The 26233-nt window shown below is 43.6% G+C and overlaps 1 protein-coding gene across 2 annotated transcripts; it reads left to right on the forward strand.

Moving 5' to 3' along the window:
- Window positions 1–47: 47 nt before the first annotated feature.
- On the forward strand, window positions 48–25746 carry LOC109531303 (dehydrogenase/reductase SDR family member on chromosome X-like). 2 transcript variants are annotated; one of them, XM_019895539.1, is made up of 7 exons: window positions 48–554; window positions 11865–11972; window positions 15526–15594; window positions 22175–22276; window positions 23445–23652; window positions 23763–23970; window positions 24937–25746. In XM_019895539.1, exons 2-7 carry the CDS (start codon window positions 11867–11869, stop codon window positions 25114–25116), a joined length of 873 nt encoding a protein of 290 aa, XP_019751098.1. In that variant the 5' UTR covers window positions 48–554; window positions 11865–11866; the 3' UTR covers window positions 25117–25746. The 2 variants fall into 2 exon arrangements, with proteins under 2 accessions (XP_019751098.1, XP_019751097.1); XM_019895538.1 differs by lacking the exon at window positions 48–554 and adding an exon at window positions 10977–11170.
- Window positions 25747–26233: the final 487 nt, after the last annotated feature.

The following is a 26233-nucleotide window of genomic DNA, read 5'->3' on the forward strand; positions in this document are numbered from 1 at the left end:
GACGGTGAGCTGTCACCTCGCTCAACGTCTCATCTCGCCTCTGCTCACCGACGTGAGAGTGGAAGCGGGGGGCAGACAGCCCACCCACTCATCACTCAGCGCCGCGACCACCGACACCCCCTTGTGCCGCCTTTAGTGAGGGGAAGCCCCTACCACGCTTGACTCGCTGAGTGGATCTCCTGCGTCGTGCGCGTGCGTGCGTGCGTGTAGCCCGGGGCTCCGTCCTCCTCAACAGTTGCCACCGGAGAGGAGGAGGAAGAGGAGCAGTGTGGGAGAGACAAGCAGACTGAGGACGGAAGGGACGCGGAGAGCCACGCAGCTCCTGCCCCGGCTTCTGCTCCTGACATGCAGTCGCTCATCTCTCCGGTGACCAAGGCCATCCTAGTCGCACTCTTCATCTTCGCCATACTCCTCATCCTCTACGTGATCCTCTGGTACATTTGCAGGGACGTGGACTGCGACCACGGCATCTGAGGATTCCTTTCATTTTCAAAGCAAAACCAGAAGAATAAGGAGGAGGGATTCTCACAAATGGAGGAGCGCGGGGTCACCGTGTGAGTGTTTTTTTTTCTCTCTCTCTCCAATTGTGTGTTTCTTGCTTTTAAGTTACGCGTCAATGTGCGCGCGGGCTGCGCGTAAACCACCTTTGCCCCCCCAGCCTTTAAATTACCGCCTTTTCCAACTTGAGCGCACCACCCACCACCTAATCAATTATTAGACAGGGCGCAGACTCCGTCAATACTGAATGGTGGAAAAGGTGTCATCGGGATGCACGTCGAGGCGGGCTCAGGTCGTGCATTGACCGCCAGTGACATTGCGGTAAAGGAAGCACGCGAGTCTCTTAAGGTCAGGAACCAGCAATGTTTACCTCGCTTTGGCAATATTGCCTCCCCCTTTTTAGATGCAGCATTAGTTCATGCTCAGTTCATCTTGGTCTGCGTTGGAGGTTTCCACATGGGCAAATTAAATCCCACCTAACTGGATTATCTAGATTTGGCTCCCTTTCTTTGGAATATTTCTGACAATATGGCTTCAAAATTCATATCATGAATATTCCGGCATTTCATGCAATCAATTCCTCTTGACATCAGGAAGGCTTGTAGATAGTCAATCCGCTACAGACAATCCGACAGGAAATAATGTTCTTTCCTACAATCCAAATGCATCTATTGAGCACACTTAATGGGGGACGTAGCTCTATTCCAGCCACATTGGACCCCCGTGCCAGGATGCGTGCTGTCACATGACCCATAAAGCTATTTAATGGTGGTGGTGGGGGGTGCAGGGGGTGATTGGCATTCTCACATCTTGCTCCAGAGAGCCCTCAAATCCAGATAGTTTGTACATTTGCATATCTTCCAAAGTGGAGGGTGCGAAGGACACGTCAAGGACACGCTGCTTCTATAACAGGAAGCCTCGCATGCTTTCCAAATTGCGAGTTCGTTTCAGATGTCATCTTTTTCCGTGCTCCTTTAAGTCTCCGAGATATGACATACACGCAGATGAAAAGATGGCAAAGTGATAGAAGCTGCCTGCAGGTTTGACACCTGTCTGGGGTCTCCTCATCACTATTCCACCTTTTAAACAGCCGGGAGGCAGTAAACCGCAGAACAGCTCACAACTAAAGCGAGAGGTGAATATTTGGAATCTTGGCGCCTCACTGTGATATTTTAAAATCAACGAGTCGCCAAAGTGCAGCCTCCTTAAAACTGTTTAGTCAAAGGGAACAGCGGTTCTTCTGGCGGGCGCCCACTTTGACCAGACCACCAATTGACTGCTGTCAGTCATGAGTGGAGTCACAACTAACCTGTGGTACCCTTCGACTCTCGCTTAGACACACACACACACACACACACACACACACACACACACACACACACACACACACACACACACTGTAGACATAAAATGATAGCCCAGACTCTGCCAGTCCCAGCATGTCTAATGACATAAAAATACAGCAAGGACAAGAAGGTGTGTGACAACAGTCTGTATGTTATTAACACTGACACGGTTTGTCTTTGTCGCTCTCCTCGGCTGTGGCGCAACAAACATTAACGAAGAAAAAGAAATACACTGTGTGTGTGTGTGTGTGTGTGTGTGTGTGTGTGTATATGTCAGCGTAGGAGGAAGTTTAACACTGCAATGCTCCAGAATGACAGATGGAAAAAAAAAAGTAGAGCAGGAAAGCTGGGAGACAGGTCTGTGTGTGTGTGTGTCTTGTGTTAAAATAACAATGAGCTGTTGTATGCTTTTAGTGTGTATGAGTCCCAAAGACCTGCACAACTAATAGCGTGTGTGAATTTGAATTTGCATTATGGTGGTGTGATTTCATTTTGGTTATAGAGGTGATCCCATTATTTTTTTATGATTGAGTTAGCCCCCCCCCATCCCCCCCCTCACCCGACCACAGAAATACAGTTGCTGGCTGCCAGAATATCTCAACATTGATACACCTTGATAGAGCCAGGTTCAATCAAGATTGAAGTCATAAAATATGGAAGATTGAAAGTGAATTATTGAAGCTGCAGGAAGTTACTATTCTGGCCGTGTAAGATACACGGAAAAAAAATGTGTGTCTTTTAAATAAAGCCCACTGATTTAGTCCTACCGGTTCAATATTAAGACGGCCTTGGCAAATGTCGACATGATTGTTTCCCATCAACAAATGTCAGCTGTCACGAGCATGACACAAAGACATTCAAATACTTGCAAAAGTCTTGGGCTGCCACCGGCTGTGTAAATGGGTCAATATTACTATCAAGTGTCTTTGGTGTCTTCATCGGTCGTCATGAAAATGTAGCAGGATGATGAAACGCTGCGGTTTTATTCTAAGCGGCTAACCAATACAATAAGTCTTATCTTTCCTTCATTTTCCTTTTTTTTTTTTAATGGAATGTGTGAGATTTGGGCAGGTTCCACACTGCTCAGCGAGTAAGAAGTGGTTAAATCATGTTCTTATTTATTTTATTTTATTTTATTTTTATAAATATGGTGTTAACCCTTTCAGGGACAGATGTTACTACGGTGGACAGCTTATCATGTTATCAGGTAACGGGGTGCGTGAAAGGGTCGCCTTTCTTCAATGCAGGTTAAAACAGCGGTGTGTTGCAGTGTAAAAATATTGACACTTGTGTTTCATAATTGTCATCGTATGTGTGTCGTTAGATGTCCACTCTGTCACGGTGACATGTCAGTTGATTTAAAAAAAAAAAAAAAAAAAGAAGCCCGTTCATCAATTCAAAATATATTTGGTAAGCAGTACCGTAAACCGTCAGTTTGCTAAATGAATCATGTTGCTCAGTGAAGGTCCACCAGGTGCTCCTCGAATAATAACGTTAGCGAAATGATGTCCACCCTGCCAACAAACTCGCATACTTTGCAACAAGCGCAGATATTTTGCTGTGCGCATGGACATTGCCCGCTTGCCGTTAATTCATTTTAATTTATTTTTTAATTGGGAGAGCTTGACCAACATGCACATCGTATACTCAATACAATGAATATGAAGTTCTTATCGGAGATGCGGAAGGCTCAAAGGCACCTCAGGGTGATTTTCATTTTACTTTCTGGAGACATGGCCCAATTAGTAATCCATTTATTTCATTGTGCATATGGATAAACCTACAGACACAGAAGTTGTTTTTTTTTTTTTTGTTTGTTTGTTTTTAAGTAACCGGTATTAATCCACAATGATGGCTTGGTCGATGATGGGATTTTGAAGAACAGCAATAATCTAATCATACAAAGTGTAGTTGTCGCAGTGAATCATGAGCTTCCAGCAGTGCAGCCCCCTTACAGTACTCACTAAAATAGTCACTACATCCACAGTGAAAAAAAAAAACAAACAAATAAGAATAAGAAAACCTTTATTCGTCTTATAATGGAGAAATTCCCAATTTACAGCAGCAAAGTTATGAAAGGAAGAAAGGAGAAGAACAAAAAGTAGAGGAGCTGCTGTAAAGGCAGCAAACAAACAAAACCTTGAGCCGTACCAACACTCAACTTGGAACGGGGACGTCATTGAAAAAGCGCATAACTAAATCTAGTTTTCTCATCTTCTTCCTGTTCAAAAATCATGATTCTCTGTTTGAGACACACACCCCTGGAGCGCCCTCAGGATGCGGCATGAATGACGACACGAAGTCCAAATAAAAATACGGGGTATAATTCTCGGCAACCCGTGAGAACTGGTCCCACGAACATGAAACATACAAAATAAGTGGCGTTACAAAACAAAAGACAAAAACCATGAAGACAATCGATTGAACATAAAATGCACAAAAACCTTGTGGGCTCACACCCATAAAAGGGGATAAACCTTCGCCGAAATCCTGCTTGCCTTGTACAGTAGCTTCTCGGCACTCAAGTCGTCTTCCAAAAATGGCTACGCAAAGCTCACAAAAGTGTCTTTTAGTGTGAGCCGGTGAATGCGCACTGCAACCAGTGTCGGGTGGAATCTTTCTATGCGATAATTTGTTCTGGCCAACAATCGCCACTAGATGGCATCAGAACACCAACGGTGAAACTGCTGTATGGGGAAATAGCGACAGTAACGACGCCCTTTCATAGATTTTTGCTGTGCGTAGTAGTCACCCCTATAAAATTCAAGCCTACGTCGGAGCGGCGAATGTTTGCGAAAGTTCCCGATGCAGTGGCAAAGGCGAGGCAAATTGTTGCTAATTTTCACAATGCTGTCCCAAATAGTCGCTGACAGTCGCCCTCTCTTTCCGCAAACACTTTCCCAAATATTCGCGCTAACGTTTCTCATCGTTTCTAAACATCGCTAAAAGTCGCTCATGACATAAACCACCGCTTGATTTTCGCCAACGTTCGTCAGAAAAGTTTGCGAATCTAACATTTGTGACTTTCGCTCAGTGGGATACCACCTTTGGACGTGTTTATTTATTTTTTTGCTCAATTCTGAGAACAAACAAACAAACAAACAAACAAACAAACATACCAGCAATGTGTCATCAAAGAGTAATAAATAATACTTCCCGCTTTGATACTTTGAATGTTTGTTGGTGTTGAAATCAAAATGTTCCCGTCCTCAAATGTGTCTTTTGGTCGGAAGAGGCGGAGAAGGCCGTCTCCCATGTCCCAACGTCACAAATATGTCATCACCCTCAACTCAAATTGGCTCCGCGGAAGATAGTTGTCCTGAAGCACGCACACCTCAAAGCCATAAAAATAGATTGCGAGTGACTCAGCCGTTATGTAAAGTCCATCTTAGATAGGGGCCGCTTCGGGAGCTTTATGTCAGTTTAGTTGGATGCCACTGGAGCTGAGGTGACACATGTCTTCTGTGTCCGAGCTTCAACACACACACACACACACACACACACACACACACACACACACACACACACACACACACACACACACGCTTCTCTCCGCCTTCCTTCATTTTTCACTTTCAAGTCCACATTCCCAAGCGCATACTTCCCAACGGGCTAACATGTGATACACTCAGCATGATCGAATCCCTTCAGGCTAAACTGCTACATTATTAGCATTTTAGAACTCACCGGGAGAGAAACACCACTTCACATATAAATCACATCCGACACCCCTCTGGCCAGGTAGCCAGTTCAATATACATGCATCCAACTCTCTAATCTACAGTTAGAGTAGTAATAAGTGAATTTTTTTTTTTAAACATCAAACACACAAATCTCTTTTTTTCCCTGACACTTTTTTTAAAACACGCAATCTCGCTCATTATCATCCGCATGAACTCCCTTGGGGAAAACTTTAAGCCGTTTTATAATGAGACATCTTAATCATCTTCCATGCAAATATATTTCCTGTCTTATTACCACTTGTTTTTTTTTTTTGTTTTGTTATTCATTGAAATGTTAGTTCTGAGACTTTTCCACCTTGAATTGGGAAATACTTTTATTAATCACACGGGGATTTAGGAAGACTCACAATTAGCGCTTGATAGGGCATTCCATAAAATACGTGTTTGACATTTTAAGTCTGCTATGAATGTGGACACAGACGTATCGGATCTCTTTTTTTTTTTTTTTTAACAATATAGCAGAACCTCGGTTTACAATTGACCCCAAAACAAAGACTACTAACATTGGTTCATAAACAGCTTGGTCATGGAAGGATCCGTTTTTTTTTTTGCTCTTCCCCCTTTAAATTCCCCTCCAGTATGTCTCTAAAGAAAGAGAAAACTCTGCTAGCGATCGACAGGTGGATGCCCGGAGCCACCGAAAACAACCGCTTTAAAGTAAAGTGCATAAATACGTCCTTAAACAAGGATAGGGACACGTCATATTATTAATTATATCTCAAAATCAATCAATTCATTATCTCAATACTCAATCAAGTACATTTAGGCAAATGCCCAACCAGCGTCCCATTGTGCCGCGAATCATCTGAAGGGTGAATCACATTCTTGAATGCTTTGTGTCTTGCTTTATTTCCCTTTCGAGTTACACACACTCAAGGCCCAACGCGTTGGTCTGTTGTGTGTGTTTGTGTGACTGGATGACCAGGTTAAACGGAGGGGGCGGTGAAGGGCCGGATGCCAGGGAAGCGGAGCGTGCACACAGCACTTTGAAGGCTTTGTGTGTCCATGCAAGCCTGAAGTCAGAGATTGGAAGGAAAAAAAAAGAAAAAAGAAAGAAAGGAAGACAAAACATCTCTAATTTGATACACACTCATAACAAACAACAGGTTTTAAACAGAAACCGGAGCACCCGCGTGTGCGTGTGTGTGTGTGTGTGTGTGTGTGTGTGTGTAAATTAATGACAGACTTAATTGGTGCCAGCCACTATCCTTATTTTAGTTTATGAATTCACACAACAGCGCGCACACACACACACACACACGCACACACACACACACACACACACACACACACACACACACACACACACACACACACACACACGCGTGCACACCACATTCATTCATGTATTCATCTCCTGACACATGTAAAGTAGCTACAGGCGAGCTTGTTTCAAGAAGCTACGACATGCAATGTGACTTTCTTCCAAATGGAAGCATGCGCATTATTTACATTAATGACTTCGCATTCAAACTCATCTGAATTCATGTCCTGAAAACTTGCTACTTAAATATGTGCACTCGCCGGTCACAATAGGAACACCTGCACAAACCAATGTGATTCAGCACAGACGGTCGGATAAACAAAACATACAAATGTCTTGTTTTTGGTGTGTGTCAAAGTAGATTTATTGTAGATTATTATGAGAAAAAGTATCCATACACACTGGGTATTTACTGTATATAAAAGTACCAGGATAGTCTTGCAAGATGTACTGCATGACTTAAAATGTCAAAGCGTAAAATACAATGTCTTTATTACAGTCTGTTTTTTTTTCTTTCATTTTAAAGGGGAAGTAAAAAAAAAAAAAGGTTCTATGTGCCCCTAGTGGCAACCCGGTGTCCTGTGTGGAGTTTGCATGTTCTCCCCGTGCCTGCGTGGGTTTTCTCCAGGTACTCCGGTTTCCTCCCACGTTCCAAAAACATGCATGACAGGCTGATTGAACGCTCAAAATTGTTCCTATTGTATGAGTGTGAGCGCGGATGGTTGTTCATCTTCTTTCCTCCAGTTCCACCGCTAGCTCTGACTTGCCACCCGCCAACAGCGGCGCTCGGTGCAGGAGAGCCATCCCCACTAGCAAAATACATTCATTCCACCTGTTGCAATCAAAGACGCAGTCACGCTTTGCCCCTTTGTGCTTCTTCAGACTGTAAATTGTCGCAATCCCTGCGGAGGTCTCTGCGTGCTCATGTGCTGTCTCGTTAGTGTCTGAGCTGTGAGTCCTTCCCATGAGAGTCTGACTTTGTCCCTGTGAGGGTACGGCCACAAAAGAAAAAGACACCAAGTGAAAAAAAGTGTTTTCTCAACTCCACTGCCACAACCTTGATATTTATAATGGCTTGCCAGGTTATCGCTCTGTCTCCCACTGAATGTTCTGAACTCCTATTTTGATGCTGGTGTCATACTCCGCAGAATCCTGCACAGCTCAACTTCCGACAGCTGACCCGCAAACTTGTTGAAGTGGAATGAACAGCACCACCACATTTTTTCAATTCAGTCATTTAATGAATGAATCGACTGATTCGTATGCCCATGCCTGATGAAAAACAAGGGCCATTTTTTTTTTTTTTTTTTTGGAGCACGCACAAACAAACACTCATCATCATATCCGGCGGATGCTAATACCCGCCTTGATTTACGATGTGAGACAAGTCGGATTTTGGAGCCAGTCAATGGTTGTCATGAAAAAAAAAAAAAAAAAAAAAAAAAAACCGAGGTGACTGTTGGAGCTATTTTGATGCGGTTCACATATTGTTTACATCACACGCCCTCCTGTCATGTCCTATTTCCCGTATGCCTCCGAGTATGTGTGTGTGTGGGGGGGGGGTGAGAGAGAGAGAAAGAGAGAGAGAGAGGGTGTATACGGAGAGCTGTCTCCCTGACGTCCCATCATCCCAAATAATCATCCCACAGTCATGCGTGAGATGCAATTTCCTTTAAACAATAGCAGGCTGGCTCGCCTCGCTGACCCTCAACCTCTCAGGCTGTGGGAGAACAAAGACTCACACACACACACACACACACACACACACACACACACACACACACACACACACACACACACACACACATCCACTCGGCTCACGTTAACAGCAACACGTGTGGGGGCAAGGATGAGCATTTTGTCCAAGCGCAGTGGCGGTGACACAATCTCTTGCCGCTCAAGTCCAATAATTATAGGGACCATGTGGTCAACATAGTTTAACATAGCTAATGGTTAGCGGGTGAGACAAATCAATCAGTCCTTTTACTGAGAAGAAAAAAAAAAGTGAAATGATGCTGCATAACCCGGTGTTTGTCCTTAAGAGAAATGTTGGCAGAGTTTTGGCTGGCCTACTTTGAATGCCGTGATAATTCAGGTGGCTCCTGTTGGGCACGCCAATCACAATCCAGCCCGGCAGTGGGTTGTCTGTTCACATTTGTGCTAATGCCGCGCCGCATTCATTTGCTTCAAATACTTCCCGATGACTGTAATGATGCTCTTATTCTGTCTCCTTTTTGCGCCAAGCGCTCTGTCCTCCAGTGTGCCTGGCGGTGTCAGCGTCCAAATTTAACATTCATGACACCACACTGACAATTTCAATTCCTCAGAGCTTTTTTTTTTTTTTTTAGCACTGTGTCAACATACTTGAATTGTGTGTGAATAACTCGGCGAACGTTGTTATGGCAGGATTTGAAAATGAAGGCGGACCTGCGCCAAGGCGAAACTGTTGACCGGGGTTAAATATATGGTGTATTGATGTATAAAACCGCTACGGCGGTATGAATGAAATGAAATGCTTCGCCTGACACAGTTTAATTTAAAGTGATTTCTTGCATGGGGACATTTATGCAAATCCTCACTAAACTCTTATGAGCTGGAAGATGGTGGTGACAAAAATATGTCCAACTGGACCAGGTCAAATGTTTGGAAGGACCAAAAAAAAAAATTATCGTGGTAAGTTTGCAATTTTAAACAAATGTTTACATTGTGTGCTCTATAAAGCGTTGCAATTGGATGATTAAGAGACTCGACGGGTGAGGCCCCGCTGCAGAGACATGCTTCTAGCACATGTTGGGAAATGACAGCTCACACAAGTCGCCCTGTTGCTTCCATCATGTGTGATCTCTTGGGCAACAGGCAATAAGACCAAGGCAATATGATGGATGTAAATGGAACGTTCATTCGACACTCTGTGCAGACATTCCATCTTGCTTCATGCACGGAGTCGACCCATGTACCAAACAGAGTCCCTTTATTCCTTTAAACCACAAGTGCCCTCAATTTGCACTTGAATAACTTAACATTCACAGAGCTGCAGAGATCCAGCACACTAAATCCGATCAAGTACATTATGTGATCATGCATAGTGATATCTCAGAACGATCATCGTACGTTTAGAAATGACTCAACGTGGCATCTTCTATTTTAAAGGTCTGAGCCTGCAAGGCAAATGTGAACATAAAGTCAGCCAGTTCCACATTTTATGCAACTAATATATTCATACATGTGAAGATAAAGGCTGTTTTTATGATGAGCTGAAAGCACAGTAGTGAGACACATATTTAAAATGACTTGTCTTGAAAATTGTAAAATACAATTCTCACCCTTTTATCATCTAGGCCAGGGGTAGGCACAGTAATGTGTGCGGCCCACCAACCAGTTATATCACATTTATATCGCATTATTTTCGTGTACAGTGGTGTACTCGCTACTTCGCGGTTCACTTTTCACGGTTTCAGTGCATCACAGATTTTTCAAAAGCATTCATCCCAAAAAAAAAAAGTGAAAATGACGCAAAGGGTCCGCAAAAGGCAGCAAAAGTCAGCAAAACAACAGCGAGTCACATAGAGCAACATATACAGTAATACATGTATATGTTTACTGTATTTTGTTATTTATACACTAACCTAACCTAACTTATACATACACACACACACACATAAATATTATATATTAGTATATAGCATTAGGTAATATTAATTGCTACGAACATTTACTTCTACATGCATGTATACCATTAAATTTGGCCTTATATATATTATATATACTCCTACACATGTACATATACTTGTACGGGGGCTGGGGGGTGGGGGTACCTACTTCGCGGATTTTCCTCTTTCACGGGTGGTCTCGATCCCCATTAACCACGATAAGTGAGGGATCCCTATATTCCCCTCAAAAGTGTTTTTGAGCACACGTGTGCCAACTCCTTGGTCTTAACTGTGAAATGGTCACTTTCACAAAGGAGAAAACAAACAAGCTTTAAAAAAATCGACTTAAAAGGTGAGCTTTCGTTCTTACAGCCTTGAAATGAAATGCTACGTAGCTTTCGAAAGTGTCTTCCTGTTTAGTACTTTGAGACGAAGGACGCGAGGGAATGACAACTTCATATTGGAACGTGTCCTGCGCACACACTCTCGTAGCTGCTCTTTTCTCTTTCCCTCTGCAAGCTAGCGAGTTGTTCCACCCGCGATAAAAACAAACAACCGATCTAATGTTCTCCCCTGTATTATTTCGTTTGGTGTCAGCGATCAAGCTTTACCTGCTCGGCTTGAAGGTTCTTGTGATTCAGCTGTTCAGCAAACGCTTTGAGTTGCCAGGTTGGTTCAGTCTTGTTTCCGGTCCGTGTTTGACAGTTCGCTTCCTCTTGCAGCAGCACACTCAGTGACCTTGGTACGTGGTCTAATTTGCTTTTTACTGCATAATGTTCACGCCGAATTTAAGGGAAAGGCGAACCATTTGGGAGAGTTATGAATAAATGATCCGCGGCCGTGTCGGTCTTTGTTTTCGCTTCAGGTAAAGTTTAAATGATCTGTTTTCACGATGCAGGTTGGTTTGAAATAGAGCACAAGACGCCCATTGGTTGCCAGTCAATTAGCTCTCAACCAATCACCACAAAGCACAATTAAACCCACGAGGAGCGCATCGCTTTACTACTGAGTTCCGTTCATACGACACCGACGCAACAGATTTGGATTAAGAAAAGGTTTATGATGATTTTTTTTTTTTCATACCAGGTGGAAAGTTCATGTATTGCCACTGATTTTTGACCAGTCCAGTATGCCGCTTCTTGCCCCAAGTCAGCCGCGACAGGCTCCAGCCTACTCATGACCCGAATGAGGAAGCACTATAAAAAAATGTACGGATGAATATTTTAACAACCACAAATGACTGCCGCATATTTAACGACAGTCAACCCGCATGCCTTTGAACGGTTCTAAAATGTATATAAATGTCTTCCTTATCTCATGACGTTCCATCTGATAACTGTGTGTCCTCTTCTGCCTCTGCCAGCGATGCCCCGACAAGATGGCAAGGTTGCCATAGTGACGGGAGGAGGCAGGGGAATCGGCTATGAGGTCGCCCGCCACATGGCCAAACTGGGGGCACGCGTTATCATAGGTACAGTATTATATTGCACTTTGCCGCCGTGTAAACAGCATGACTACGGCAGATAACCGCATAAACACACATTTGACAGAGCGGCATCAGATATTGGTGTCCGGCTTTTAACATTCAACTTTGCAACATCATTTACTAAGCAGTAACAATAGCAGTAAATCATAACCGGAAGAGTGCTTTTTCACCAATCATAATATGTTTTAGAATTAGTAAAAGACACAATTTTATTATAAATCCAACAACAGCAATAAATCAAAGTGCCAGGGGGCGGGGGGGAAGGTTTTGTTTCATAAAATGGTATGCGTGAGTGTCAAGTAGATGGTGGCAGTGTCCTTGTCCGCTCATTTTCTTGACTCACATATCCTTTCATCTGCTTTTGCTTAAATGCCATCATTTAGAAATGTGAGTCAGAATACCCCATCCTTTTACTCTTGTACCTCGGGGGAGGTTTTGGAAAGATTTTTTATTATTTTTTTTCCGAGGTCCAATCTGCAGAGGGCATGCCATTAAACTCTATTTAACTAAATGACCCATAATATTCAGTTTTACATTCTGAAAATATTATAGAGCCACTCACAAATAAGATGTTGCATCTCAAGGAAATAGCAGAGCAATAACAGAGGACAATAGTCTTCAGGGTGTAGAAAACAGTCCCCAGAAAGCCAGTTGGTTTAACACTTTTATGTTCCCCGAGGGTTGGCTGTTATCGAAAGTCTATTTTCCCACAAATAGGTCTTTTTTCTTTAAAGACCAGCTTCGGTCGCAACTATCCGTCTCTTTTCTTTCGGCCCCGTTTGTCGGCTTCCAATGGCAGAAAGCTCGTACCCTCTGTTTTGTTGTGGTGTCCAGCATAGTAATTCTCCGCAGAGGATAGCCCAAATCGCTTAAAGGCTGCCATGAAACTCGTTGCAGCAGGCTTTTGTTTCAATATGACTCTTCTTTAGCCAGCAAATCTGATGAGAATTAGCGGCGCACTCCACGTTTCAGTTAATTCTCGTACATACATACATAGGTAAGCATAGTCTTCCACGCAGGCACGGGCAGAACATGCAAACTCCACACAGGAAGGCCGGAGCTGGAATTGAACCCACAACCTCTGCGCTGTGAGGTCAACGCGCTAACCACTGGACCACCCGCCATCAAAGATTACCTTGATTGTCTGTATGCGTTATTCCACATTAACATCAAGTTTGATTTTACTCCGGATATTGATGTCTCTTCTCTTGCTGTGTTTAGAAAAAAATATAACAATATCACCCCCCCCCCAAAAAAAAGATGGTGACAGTCCAAACAGCCGCCACTTTACATTTTTTGCATTCTGTGTCAATATTTGAAGTGAATAAAGTAACACTGAATAATGCACACTGAAAACGAATCTGATAATCTATCAAATGGCCTTGTAAAAAAAACGGGCTGTTGTATTGTGCATTTATTTTATGATGTCCTCCTCTAACCGATACACAGATGTCCTTCTCTTCATATCCTCCACACTATTCCCTCGATCCCCACCCATCAGCATTAGGAAGTGTTAACACCGCCGGTGGAGTATTTCATCCATAATTAATCGTTTGCCAGCGACAGTAAATCCCAGGTTGCTTTCAACAGGCTGTCATTCACTCTCAAGAACGCGAAAAAAGGGACAGCGTGACACGTGTGCTGTCTTTTGAGGAAACGTTTTAGAAGAATCAAGAAATTCGAGTTAGGTTTTAGGATGAGCGGAAGTGGAATCTTCCTTCCTTCTTGTCTCAAGTTTTCCAAAAAAAAAAACTTTGGTGCACTCCGTATAAAACCGACATGATTTGAGAATTGGTAATCTGCGTTCATCCCAGCACCGTGCACACAATTTTGAGATGAATCATGTGGGATCTTCACAGTTCAAAAATGTTGTTGCTCCTTAGCTCTCTTCACATCACAAGGTTAATTCAACATTTTCCATTCCAATCTCAAGCGTGAAAACAAAATAAATTATGCAACAATCTAATTGTAACATGTATGTTCGATATTTTGATGCATTTTTATGCTTTAGGAAACATTTATGTCTGAAATTTTTTTGGGGGGGAGCATGGAACGGATTAGGGCATTTACATGGAAAACGCGCCTCTGCTTACAAATTTCTAGTTCAAAAATTTCTTTCAGAACTAATTAATTTCGGAAGTAGAGGTACCACTGTAAACATCATTAATAGAATGACAAGATGATGATTTTGATGATGAACTCATTCTGTTTTTTTTTTTAAATGAGGATACAAAAGCTAATGCGTACAGTGACATGTTGTTGGCGCGAAAGTTTCGCAGAGAGACTTTCTTCATCAGTGCTACGATAGAATACATTCCGACTACAGGTACAACGCTGCGTGTGTGGTTTTGTATATCACAGTCACACACACACACACACACACACCCCAAAAATCTCATCTCGCGGTAAACAAATTTCAATCATCTGACCTGATGGAAATCTGTGAACACTCAAGCTGCCGTGTGAGTGTTTTGTGCACGTTGACGTCGGAAATAGCAAGTCACCTATTTTCAGTAATGAAACAATCGTTGCAAGCAATGAGAAATGACCTTCTTCGTGTACGGAGAGTAAGTACGCACAAGGATCAACCTCCGGATGCGCCACATCCTCTCAGTCGTGGATTGATTTGGCAAAACCAAAGGCGTATAATTCACGACGCGTATTGAGAACGCTCTTTGAGGAAACGCTTAGTCCCCGCGAGTTAGTTCAGTTGTCCTTTTCCACGTGCAGTTTTTAGATCTTCTTCTTAACTCTCTTGGATTAGTCCTCCATGTCAGGGAAAGAACTCCTATTTTGAAAACTGTATCCATATCCACAAAAAGAGTTCTTTTTTTTTTTTTTTTGAGCATGTGTGAAATTTTCTAGCGTTATTTCTCATCGAAATCCTTTTTATTCAATTTGGAGTTATTGCAAGAGTTAGTTTGCTTTTGCGCGTGAATTTAGTGAGACAGCAACAGTGCATCAGGCTAAATGATGCCGTGCCCTTGAAAAGGCCTGCGTGATCATCCAAGATTAGCGTGTCTGTGAGAGCTTTTATGCTCCGTCTAGGTGGAAATGAAAAATCACGATCGTTTTTTTTTGATAGTTTTTTTTCCCTCATTCTCCCAAATAAAATGAGTGTGCAGTGAAACTACGCAACGTGGATCTAGGAAGAGAACAGAATATATGAAGAATTGAGTACGTATGGGCTGAAAATGGCCTGTTGAGTTCTGTCCAAAACACACGAAACGACAAGTCATGTCAAGTGAGGGTCCGTTTGAAAATATCAGGAACGTCTCAGTAATATTGCCGTTCATATGCAGAGTGTCTCTCTAAATGACGGTCGCGAGGGGTGTGTCTTTGACCAGGGAGTATCAGTGGGTGTTGAAAAGCAAAGTGGAATCTTTAATGTGTTGGAAACATACGTGCTACAGTCAGTAAAGTGAAGGGGTTACCTTCCTACCTTGTACATAGTTTACTTCCCGCATTGTGATTAAAAAAAAAAAAACATTTTAAAAGTGTTTTTGTTCATTCAATTGTGTCCTTTTTCTCTTCTCAGGTTGTCGGGACGAACAACAGGGTCTGGCAGCCGTCGGAAAGATCCACGAAGAGTACAACGCGGCTAAAGGTGAATCCGTGCGCGTGTCTGTGAATAGTAACATGAACACTTAAGACCGTTTCCCCATAGATGGCGGCCGCTTGCGGGCGTCAACGCACACAGAGAGCTTTTACACCGACAGGGGGTGTGTCTTTGACCAGGGAGTATCTGTGGGTGTTGAAAAGCAAAATGGAATCTTTAATGTGTTGGAAACGTAAGTGCTACAGTCACTAAAGTGAAGGGGTTACCTTCGTACCTTGTATATAGTTTACTTCCCGCATTGTGATAAAAAAAACAAAACATTTTAAACGTGTTTTTGTTCATTCGATTGTGTCCTTTTTCTCTTCTCAGGTTGTCGGGACGAACAACAGGGTCTGGCAGCCGTCGGAAAGATCCACGAAGAGTACAACGCGGCTAAAGGTGAATCCGTGCGCGTGTCTGTGAATAGTAACATGAACACTTAAGACCGTTTCCCCATAGATGGCGGCCGCTTGCGGGCGTCAACGCACACAGAGAGCTTTTACACCGACATGATTGGCAAATGATACCCAATTGCTCTTGGAGGGGAGAAGACAAGACGGTGAAATGGGGGGAAAAAGGAATGGAAAGCAAATATGGGGGGAGATCAAATGTGCAGAATAGGCGACAGTGATCCGCAGCGACTGCGCACGGCTATGCATTTTCACTGGGTTGCGTGATGAGGCTATGTACTGTCTCACCCTGATTTGGACAATTAGCTAAACTCATCTTCTGCACCACGACTCTGAAGACGTTATTCTTGCTCCACAGGTTTAATGATGCAGGAAAAAGGTGAAACTGTAACATACAGTACAAGGCAATATTACGTTCAATTCACAACCAACAAAATAAGCTAACATGACCCCAACCGTCATAGTAGCGAAACATCATTGCGCTAACGCAATTAGCAAACGCTAGCATAGCTTTAACATTTTTTTATGCATGTCGCGGAACAGCATTTTCTGAAATAAAGCGTCACAGAACGGTTCATCGATAACAACACAACTTGTACATACCCGCGATGCTACCAAAGTCGTAAGATGTGTGTGGATTAGAATTCGACTCCCATCACGTTTCTCTCACTGACGATCTATCGCTTCTACTTCCTGCTTCCTCGTACGCGATTTCTGATTTGATGACGCCATTTCCGGCTGCGAACTTCGCTGCTCTACAATGAAACCAATAAAGTTAAGTTGCATAAAAAATACTCTCAACTATCCGTAGAAATATTAACGTTACTTTAGTGTAACTTAAATGCAACATTCGAACTTAAATTGCAGACAGAACACTGTCGCTTCAAAGGGCCTTAACTCTTTACCACTCTCCAAAGGATTTTTCGCCGTCTATATTTTTAAACATCCTGAAATTGCATTATACCCCGCCCCCCCCCCTCCCCCCAGCTGCAACCTGCCTTAGCTGGCACCGGAGCGAGAGCAGCTGAAGACCAGTTGGCCGCGGTCCGACTCGCGTGTCGGTGGCTGTCAAGCCCAGCGACAGCAGCCATGTCGCCGGTGTCATTGAAGTCGATTTTCTCGAAACGAGGCTGCGGCGGGATTGATCACTTCTTTTTGTAATTGGCAGGCGCTGAAGCATTAGGGACAAGGGGAGGGTGACTGCTGCCAGATGCTTGTGCACCGGATGAAAATGTGTGTATGTTTGTGGTTGAATGAGCCAGTAATGGATTCTCATTAGTATGTGTGGCGGCACACTTTAACATCTCTGTCCAAACTCCCTTTGGCACGCTTCCGAGTATTTGCACCAAATATATTGGCCCTGATGAAATTAGTCTGATAAAAGAATGATCCTTCATCTCTTTAAGGGGTGAAGCTACTTCCACATTTGTCGTTTTTACTCTAAACCTGAAAATTAAAAAATAGTCCCAGCCCCTGTGAGTGTTATATCACAAAAGGAAGCCGAAACGTGCACATTTGTGTGACCTTGGCGACTATCTTTGTAGCTATTGGGAGGGGGGCGGGGGGTCGGATTGCCTTTTGCTGTGTTGCCTTGTGATTGGATGGCAAACAGTCCACATCAGGGGTCACCAACCTTTTTGAAAGTGACCGCGACTTCTGCACTGGTGGTAGCATATTTTCATTCTAAATCATCAAAACATGATTATCAGGCTTCTGCAGAACTTGCTGATGAGTTGATTGTTTGAATCTGGTGCGCTGGAGGAGGGGAAACATCCACAACATGCAAGATAGTTGACCCCGAGGACCGCAGTTGCCAACCCCTGAAGCTTTTGAATGAACGACCTTGTGTCACCTTTGGGTCACATGGGTCTGGCCCTCGTTCAAAAATAAATAAATAAATAAGATACTGAGCTATATAGCATTTTCGTTTAAATCATTCACACACACACACACACACACACACACACACACACACACACACACACACACACACACACACACACACACACACACACACACACACACAAAGGCACACACACATTTGCAGGCTAGACACAGATACAAGGTATTTATGCATGCTTGCCACAGGCAACTCTGGATGTCCACTAATTTTAGTCACGCTGCACTTGAAAGTTACACAATCCGCCTCAAACCAAAAGCTTGGATTAAAAAGGAAACTAACGCGCGTCCGTCTATATGTGAGTATGTGCGTGTGCGCGCGCCTGTGACGAGTTATGTCTCTGCGTAAGCAGCGTTCAGTGAGCATCTGTAAGAATCACGCTACAAGTAAGTTTTTCTTCTTTGGCTTCGGAATTTTAACCCTTTCGTGCACAAATAATGATAATTTGTAATCTGATAATTTGATAAGCTGTCCACTGCAGTAACCGCTGTCCCCGAAAGGTTTAAGTACAATTGACATAAACAGTTCCAAATATTTTGACATTTGAGTTTCAGGAAGGGCAGTGCAGAGGTTCAATTCCAGCTCCGGCCTCCCTGTGTGGGTTTTTTTTCCGGGTACTCCGGTTCCCTCCCACATTCCAAAAACATGCATGGCAGGCTTATTGAACACTCTCAATTGTCCCTAGGTGTGAGTGTGAGCATGGATGGTTGTTCGTCTCTGTGTGCCCTGCGATTGGCTGGCAACCAGTTCAGGGTGTTTCCTGCCTACTCCCAAAGACAGCTGGGACAGGCTCCAGCACCCCCCCGCGACCCTTGTGAGGATAAGCAGATCGGAAAATAGACGGATGGAAGTTTCCGGAAAAAATAACACCGCACCCATTTGATGGCTTGAATCAATTTGCATTTCCATTAATAAAATATTCCGAAATACTTTGAAGGTTGATCAGTATCCCGCGGCGGACTGTGCAACTTTAGCAGTCATCCATGCGTTGAATGACTCTCATTTTTCAATACACGAAGAGTTGTGCTCGCCAACAAGTAGTGGCAACCGAAAGACACAACCGTTCTTGATTGAGGAGACTGTCATTGCATTAGCGCTGCAAGCTGGCGCTGACCGTCATGCAGCCCGCCTCCTGTCTGCTACATCCGCTGAATAATAACAGCCAGTGGAGGAGTGAATGCTGGCTTGCTGCCCAGACCAAATATTCTTGATGATCGCGGCGTTGTTTATCAGACATCTCTAAGTGAAACAATTTACTTCCTTGTCTGAGAGGTGCTCTCAGAAGGGAGCTATAAGTTCACCGTTTTCTACCGTTCAATCATAGTGATCAATCAAGGCCATCACGGGTGACTATATCTCAATATTGCATCGTCGTGAAAGGCGTGACCCAAACAGACGCGCTACTCGACAGCATCTCCATGTGCTTAACGTCTTGCCTGGAAGCATGCGTTTGGAATGTCAAATCAGCAGCAGGACAAACGCGATGTGTTTACCGGCAGCGCATTTTAATATCAGCTTTAAATGTAATCCAGCTTAATCATATTTGCTGCAGCCACCACCGGGGCACAAGATGCATTTTGAAGCCAGGTGGATTTATGCTAAGTGACGCCGGCGCGGTCGTCCATCATCCTTTCCCCCGTCGATCTGCGAAAGTTATTTCATCTTCCGCAGGGGCGCCGAAGACATTTGACAGGTGCGGCAAGATGAAAGCCTCAAATTGAACTCTAATAAGGTTTTGGTGGAAGCCAACATTCATATTAATTACCGGCTGTTCAGGGTAGATTACTCTGGATGTGTCCAGGTATTCCTGGCAGGTTGTGTCAAAAAGTGGAACAGCTGAGCTTGTAAAAACAAGATTTTGATTCAAATTTGCTGTCCGTCACTCAAGAATTGAAAATTGCTCCAGTGGTTCAAAAAGTCATTTTTATTTCATCCCAGCATGTGTTTTAGGAACTGTAATGTCATGTATAGCTGCGTTATTTACTTGAGATGGCCAATCGAAAGATTTCACCATATCGGTTCAAGTGTGCCAATGAGAAATTTTCTTTCTGGCATTTTTTTTTTTAAACCCTTTGTTCACTAAACGCTCCAGTGAAATCGAATAAAAAAAATTAAATAAATCTCAGATGTACTATTTTGGAAACTGACTCACAGATTGATGAGTTTATCTTTGGCAGACATCAGCATGATGCTGCTATCGGCCCAAGTCATCTGCTACATCCCTGATTGTCTTGCTTTGCCTATTCCAATTTGTAAATGTTGAGAACTTCTTTTACTTTTCAGTTTGATTAATTCAGGGGGTGTGATCTTATCATGCGGTTATAGCATATGAGCCTGTCTATCATCCCCCCCTCCCCGCCAACCCTCCCATTTCGGTCCATACTAATCCAATGTAATATATAATGGCAGATGAAAAAGCTGCTTTTTATTCAATGCTATATAATTTTTGGACCTATTTCAAAATGTAGCACACGTTTCCAGGTAGTGTCGAGGTGACTTTGAGCTTTAAAGACTTCACTCTATGTAGACAACGATGGAGTGAGCCCTCTTTCTTAGACTCATAATTTTCATGGCTTACCCTTGAGATGTCCACACGAGCATCAAAATTGCCAAGGGAAAAAAAAATTACACGGTCGTTATCAGTCATGGGAATAGATAGCCGTCCTGCGCAATCATCAACTAATAGAGCTTCAAGATAATCATTGGAGTCATTGTAAGGCAGTTTTTTTTGGGGGGGGGGGGGGGGAGAAAGATTAAGACGTGCTGAGTCAGCGAGAGCATGCAAACGGGGGGTGGTTTTCATCTAGCCAAGAGTTAATGGTGAATTACTGTGCTTTAATGATTTTTTAAAAATGGATCGTTGAAACTGGAAAAAAGAAATCAGCTTTGGAACAACTTCATCAAAAATACCACCCACCATTAAATATTGAATTGGAAATGGGCTTTTTTTTTTTTTTTAACACAGCCACAAATCTGTCGACAGTGCAAAAGTCAGTTCCTAAAACTTTCACTTCACCTTCACTTCTGGAAGATGCAAACGTATTCCTGATTGTTTCTGCATGCATGTGCTTCCCCCGATCCCCCCCAAAAAAAAAATACAGCGAAAACTAGCTTATATGATTGACATGCAGACACCGCGGTCAATGACAGAATGGCTGCTCGGCAATGCGGTGACATCAGACGGACCCAAAGAATTTTATGCTCCAAGAAAGACGTCCCCACCGTAGTTTATGTGCATCAGTGCGGTTCAAAAGAGGTGGTGAGATTTTTAGATTCAAATTTCAGTTGCGTTGTCGGTTTTAAATTATTCCTTTTGATTTAAAAAAAAAAAAAAAAAGAAGAAGAGTGCCAAGCTGCAGTGTCGAGGAAGCTGAGGATCTTCGGAGATCTAGGAGGGAATTAAAAGCTGGCTGACACCAGCAAGGCCCGTTCAAATCGATGCCATTTTGCTCCCGGTGGGCTCTCTAGATATGACTGGCTTGTCTTGACAGGGGTCCTTGGAGAGGCCAAATGAAGGGGACAGGGGAGCACTGACAGACGGCGCGCGTACACACACGCGCACACACACACATATTTGCTCTCACCTGGGAGGATCATATTTTGAAGTTCTTTTGAAGACTGGCTCTTCTTTTTTAGGTGTTTATATGTCTGTAGTGGCAATGGTTTCCCTGGAAAAAAAACACTTTTGTTTTTGCTTCCTAGATACCAATAGTCACTTTGCACATTAACTAATGCAATGACATAGTTACATACGTACTTGAACGACGTTCAGTCTTAATGTTGGACTTCAGAGCAGACCAGTTGTGATCAAGTCAACGCCTGAAGGAAACGCAAAGGATGCTTTGGAAACCAGTAAGGTGAATCTGCCCCACGTCATTATTTACTGTACATTCTTCTATTTTTGCACAGATTTGAGTTGATCCCACACTGACGATAACCGTTCCGTAGTCACTCCGTATGAACCCCGTGCCGTATCAAACCTTAAACCCCATCTAATAGTGTGTCACACTGTGATAGGAACACGTCTTAGATTTCCATGTAAAGTGGCCATGCGACGACGGCTGCTGTAAGCTGCCCCGTATTGTCGCATGCGATGCCGCTGAGGCTGCTGTAAGAGATGATTAAAACTCTTTGATGTCTTACCAGCGAAATGCTTAGCAGAAATAATCCGTTTGCAATGGCCCTCATGTATGTGCCTCTCTTTGTGTGTGTGTGTGTGTGTGTGTGTGTGTGTGTGTGTGTGTGTGTGTGTGGGTGTGTGTGTGTGTGTTCTCTCTAGTGGAGTTCAAAAAACTGGACCTAGCGTCTCTGCAGTCTGTCCGTCAATTCGTCCAGAGCTTCAAGGAGCGTGACTTACCACTCAATATCTTGGTCAATAATGGTGGGTGTCGTCGATGATGTAACGCACGCCTTTGACACCTCATTAGGTACCGCTGGAATTCAAAGTGAGAAGAGTTCCCTTTACGAAAGCAGCTTGAATGTCACTCGGTAGATTCAAGACAATACGGGCGGCGTCGGTCTTGGTCTGAATTACACTTCACTTGCAGGCATTTATAAAGTGCCAATTCAACCAGTACCGTATTGGCCCGAATATAAGATGACCCTGACTATAAGACGGCCCCCTCCTTTTTCAAGACTCAAGTTTGAAAAAATACTTTTTGAACACCAAATTAATTTTTATACAGAAAATAATGACAGTACATCTGAAACAAATGATTATAACAATATATTTGAGAGAAAGAGCATGTAATTTTGTCTCATTCAAATCTAAAGTGCAATCACATTTGTAAATGAATGGCTTCTGGTTTTTGAAATGTAAATTACATCATAACTTCTCCTCAGCTGCCGGTTAACCTGGCCGATCTTCGACCCACTTTTCTCCAGATTGTCGCTACGTTTCTCCATTTTCTGTTATCTCTTCTATTATTTTCTTCTCTTTTCTTTCTTACCTCCATTTTAATTTTTCTTCTTCGTGCTACCGCTATTTTTATTTTTCTTCTTCGTGACAGGGGTTCACTTTAGCCTGGGGAGTCAAGTTCAGCATTCGCTTCAATGATATCTGGCGCCATCTAGCCTCGTGAATGGGTATAATGCCTAGACCCTGAATATAAGACGACCCCCACTTTTTCAGTCTTATTTCAATGCAAAAAACACTGTCTTATATTCGGGCCAATACGGTAATTTGTAATTCTGCTAAACGGAAGAAAATAATTGAAATATACTCAGAATAGTACTAAAACGGCCCTTGTGTTGTTGTGTATTATTTTCTTTGCAAAAGGCACAATATTGACGTAGCCCGTATGTTCAGATGCACCAAATATTTTCACCAGTGAGTGGGCGTCTTTAGCAATCTACAAATTTGTAATGAGAGACAAAAAGTAGAGCACAATGCAGTTGTGGTGGAGGAAGCACGCTTTCTATTAACATGCATTCTTAATGATCCAATCACAATTTGAACATCAGCCTTTTGTTCAGCTTTGCTAAAAGCCCCGGAGGGAAATTTAACCATTTACAAGCGTGAATCGCATGTGTGGCTGTTTTGTGTGTAGCGGGTGTCATGCTAGTTCCTGAGGCTTGTACCGAGAATGGATTTGAACTGCACTTTGGCGTGAACTATCTGGGCCACTTCCTGTTAACCTGCCTGCTCCTGGACACATTGAAGCTCAGCGGCAAATCTGGCAACTTCTCACGGGTGGTCAACGTCTCCTCCTCTGCGCACCGCAACGGCGAGATCCGACTCAATGACTTGAATTGCAGGTAGCTTCTGGCGCAATTAGCATTTTTTTCTTCCCTCCCTCTGCCCCCTCTAGCATGTCAAATACAAGCAGAGACGCGTGTAAATGTCTGACCGTGTTCTCCCTCTGCAGACAGCGCTATTCAGCCCACGCGGCTTATTGTCACAGTAAGCTGGCGCAGCTCATATTTAGCTCCCACCTCCACCGGGAGCTGGAGCAGGGAGGTTTTCCCGTGAGCTCCTGCGCTGTGGATCCTGGCATGGTGGATACGTCTCTCTACCGCCACCTCTGGACGCCCCTGCGCCTGGCACACGGCCTTGTGTCCCGCTTGCTTTTCAGGGTAGGAACCCGCGCACCCATATGGTAAAACCGGATTCATTTATCGTTCGAGATGCATTCCAGGCCCAGTAGGTGAAAATATGCGTGATGTCAAAGAAAAAGGAAAGTGCTAGAAGAAATCAAGGCAAGGCCGTTCACTGCAGGCCGTTCACTTTGCGTTAAATTTGAAAACGACCCTCGCGTAGCTTGAAGCTGAAGCCACAGGCTGCCGTTACTGTTGGCGGGATTTAATGTAAGGAGACTCGTGTGCGTGTTTGAACTCAAACTGCAATTGTCACAGGGACTTGCCTGTGAGCGCAACCTTTGGGAGCGCATTCATCACACACACTCATGCACGCCAGTCGTTAACACGGAGACACACGCGTACACCATTCGCGCCAGCATTGCAACGCGCAAACAGATTTTCTCGCCTGTCGTAACCTCTTAGCATCTCAAACGGTAAGATTTATGAGAATCGCGATGCATTCAAAGAAGCCGGGGTTTTATTTGTCATCCACTCATTAACCTGAAGAAAAGTCCCGGCTATGGTGTTTACATGCCACATCATTCAAACTAAACAGAGAGTGATACGTAGGAGCAAATAATATGATTGTTTACTGTACGTGGTAGCTGAAGCGAGAAAGTCAGCGCACGGTGACAGCCTGGTTGAAACGTTCGCCCTGGCGTAATATAAGATCGACTTCATTTAAATTATTGCAATAATTGTTTGTCATGCGTGCACAGAGTTGTGCTCTCCATACAGCAAATAGGAATAATTAGCTGCCTTCAAATTAAACAACGTGACCTATTTGCAGTGTTTCAAAATGAGCAAGAAGGGACCTGAGAATTTAAATGTTGGTTCTAAACGTAATTACGGTATCGTGACTTCAAAATAAAACAATGTCTCAGAAGCAGTAATTGTGTTACACCTTCCACATCGAAGTCAAAGCACTTCTGGGTATTTAGAGTATGTATTTGCATTCCACAGACTCCTACAGAGGGTGCTGCCACAGTCTTGTACGCTGCTCTGTCACCAACACTGGAGGGCAAGTGCGGAGGAGGCTACTGGGCCAACGGACGCAGGGACGCGACAACGCCGCTGACGTTTGACCCTGAGGTTCAGCAGCTCCTGTGGGAAACCAGCCAGAGGCTTCTGGTTCCACAGTAACTCCAATTGCATTGTGCCAATCAGCTTCTTTATCTTTAATTGTTGCCATTTCTGTTGACAATCTCACAATCCACCCCCTGGGACCGGAGACTATGATTGGCTGGCCACATTTTTTTCTTCGCTCCCGCCAAAGAAGGGCTACAGTGAACGGACGACTTTTTTCCCCATTGTGAGCTAGCAAACAGTGCACATCCATTCTAGGCCATCTTCGTCAGTCCACGGTGGGCACGCTACGACACCTGCCTTAACAGCGCTCTCCTGGTCAATGAGGAGGTTGATGAACTTGACCCAACACTTTTGCATCTCAACAATGTGATCTGGAACAAAAACAACAAAAACCAAAAAAAAAAAAAAACAACCCAACCAGCTTATAGAAAGTAGATTTTGGCACACGGTTCTTTAATGTCAGTCAAAGTGTAGCGCACGTTCTGGATTTTTCCGAAGCGCCCTTGCGTTGGAGGCGCCAAGTGATGTCATCGCTGAGTTTTAACACATCAGTGATTCTTGGGTCATTCTGTGATGAGGCCCATTTTTCTGGCAGCACTTTGCTTATTAGTGCATTTCTTGTCTTGAAATAACCGCTTCTGAGTCTTCACGTTGTCCTCTTCTAGTCATGTGATTTGCTGTGTTTTTCAAAAAACTAACCCAACAACGCTTAGAAATCCAAACAAAAGACTTTCATGGCGATTTATAGCACTTGCCATTTCCACTGAAGCAGTGTTGTTTTTGTCACCGGTGACGTTGACAATATAATCTCATTGACGGCTCTTTCTTTCATGACAACAAAACGTCGACAAGCTAAACATGGCTCTTTGATGTTAAAATGATGAGACAAGACGGGACGAAAATGGCGGGTCTTCTGTCAGATTTTCAAAATCCCCCCCGCAGGTGGGCACTATCAAACCCAACTGATGTTCATTCAAAGATGAGGTACAAGTCCTCTTAACATATATTACACATATAATGTTACTTGACAATTGCTTGTGATAAATTTCATCTTAAACTTAAAGTTTCCCACATGACACCGGGCGCAAATGGACTGGAAGCTAGCTTCAAGCTCAAGTTAGCTTTGTTTTGCTAACGTCAATTCATTTGCTTATGTTTGTTAGCGACGACT

Source organism: Hippocampus comes, unplaced genomic scaffold (assembly GCF_001891065.2).
Source record: "Hippocampus comes isolate QL1 unplaced genomic scaffold, H_comes_QL1_v1.1 scaffold237, whole genome shotgun sequence".
Lineage (NCBI taxonomy): Eukaryota > Metazoa > Chordata > Actinopteri > Syngnathiformes > Syngnathidae > Hippocampus > Hippocampus comes.

What these genes read in the sequence shown, in the direction of transcription:
- LOC109531303 (XM_019895538.1), top strand. Translation starts at nt 11,065, where the DNA reads ATGTTCTCCCCTGTATTATTTCGTTTGGTGTCAGCGATCAAGCTTTAC. An exon ending in GGGGGCACGCGTTATCATAG is followed by an intron (nt 11,973 to 15,525) that starts GTACAGTATTAT and finishes TTCTCTTCTCAG; the next exon opens with GTTGTCGGGACGAACAACAG. An exon ending in CAATATCTTGGTCAATAATG is followed by an intron (nt 22,277 to 23,444) that starts GTGGGTGTCGTC and finishes TTTTGTGTGTAG; the next exon opens with CGGGTGTCATGCTAGTTCCT.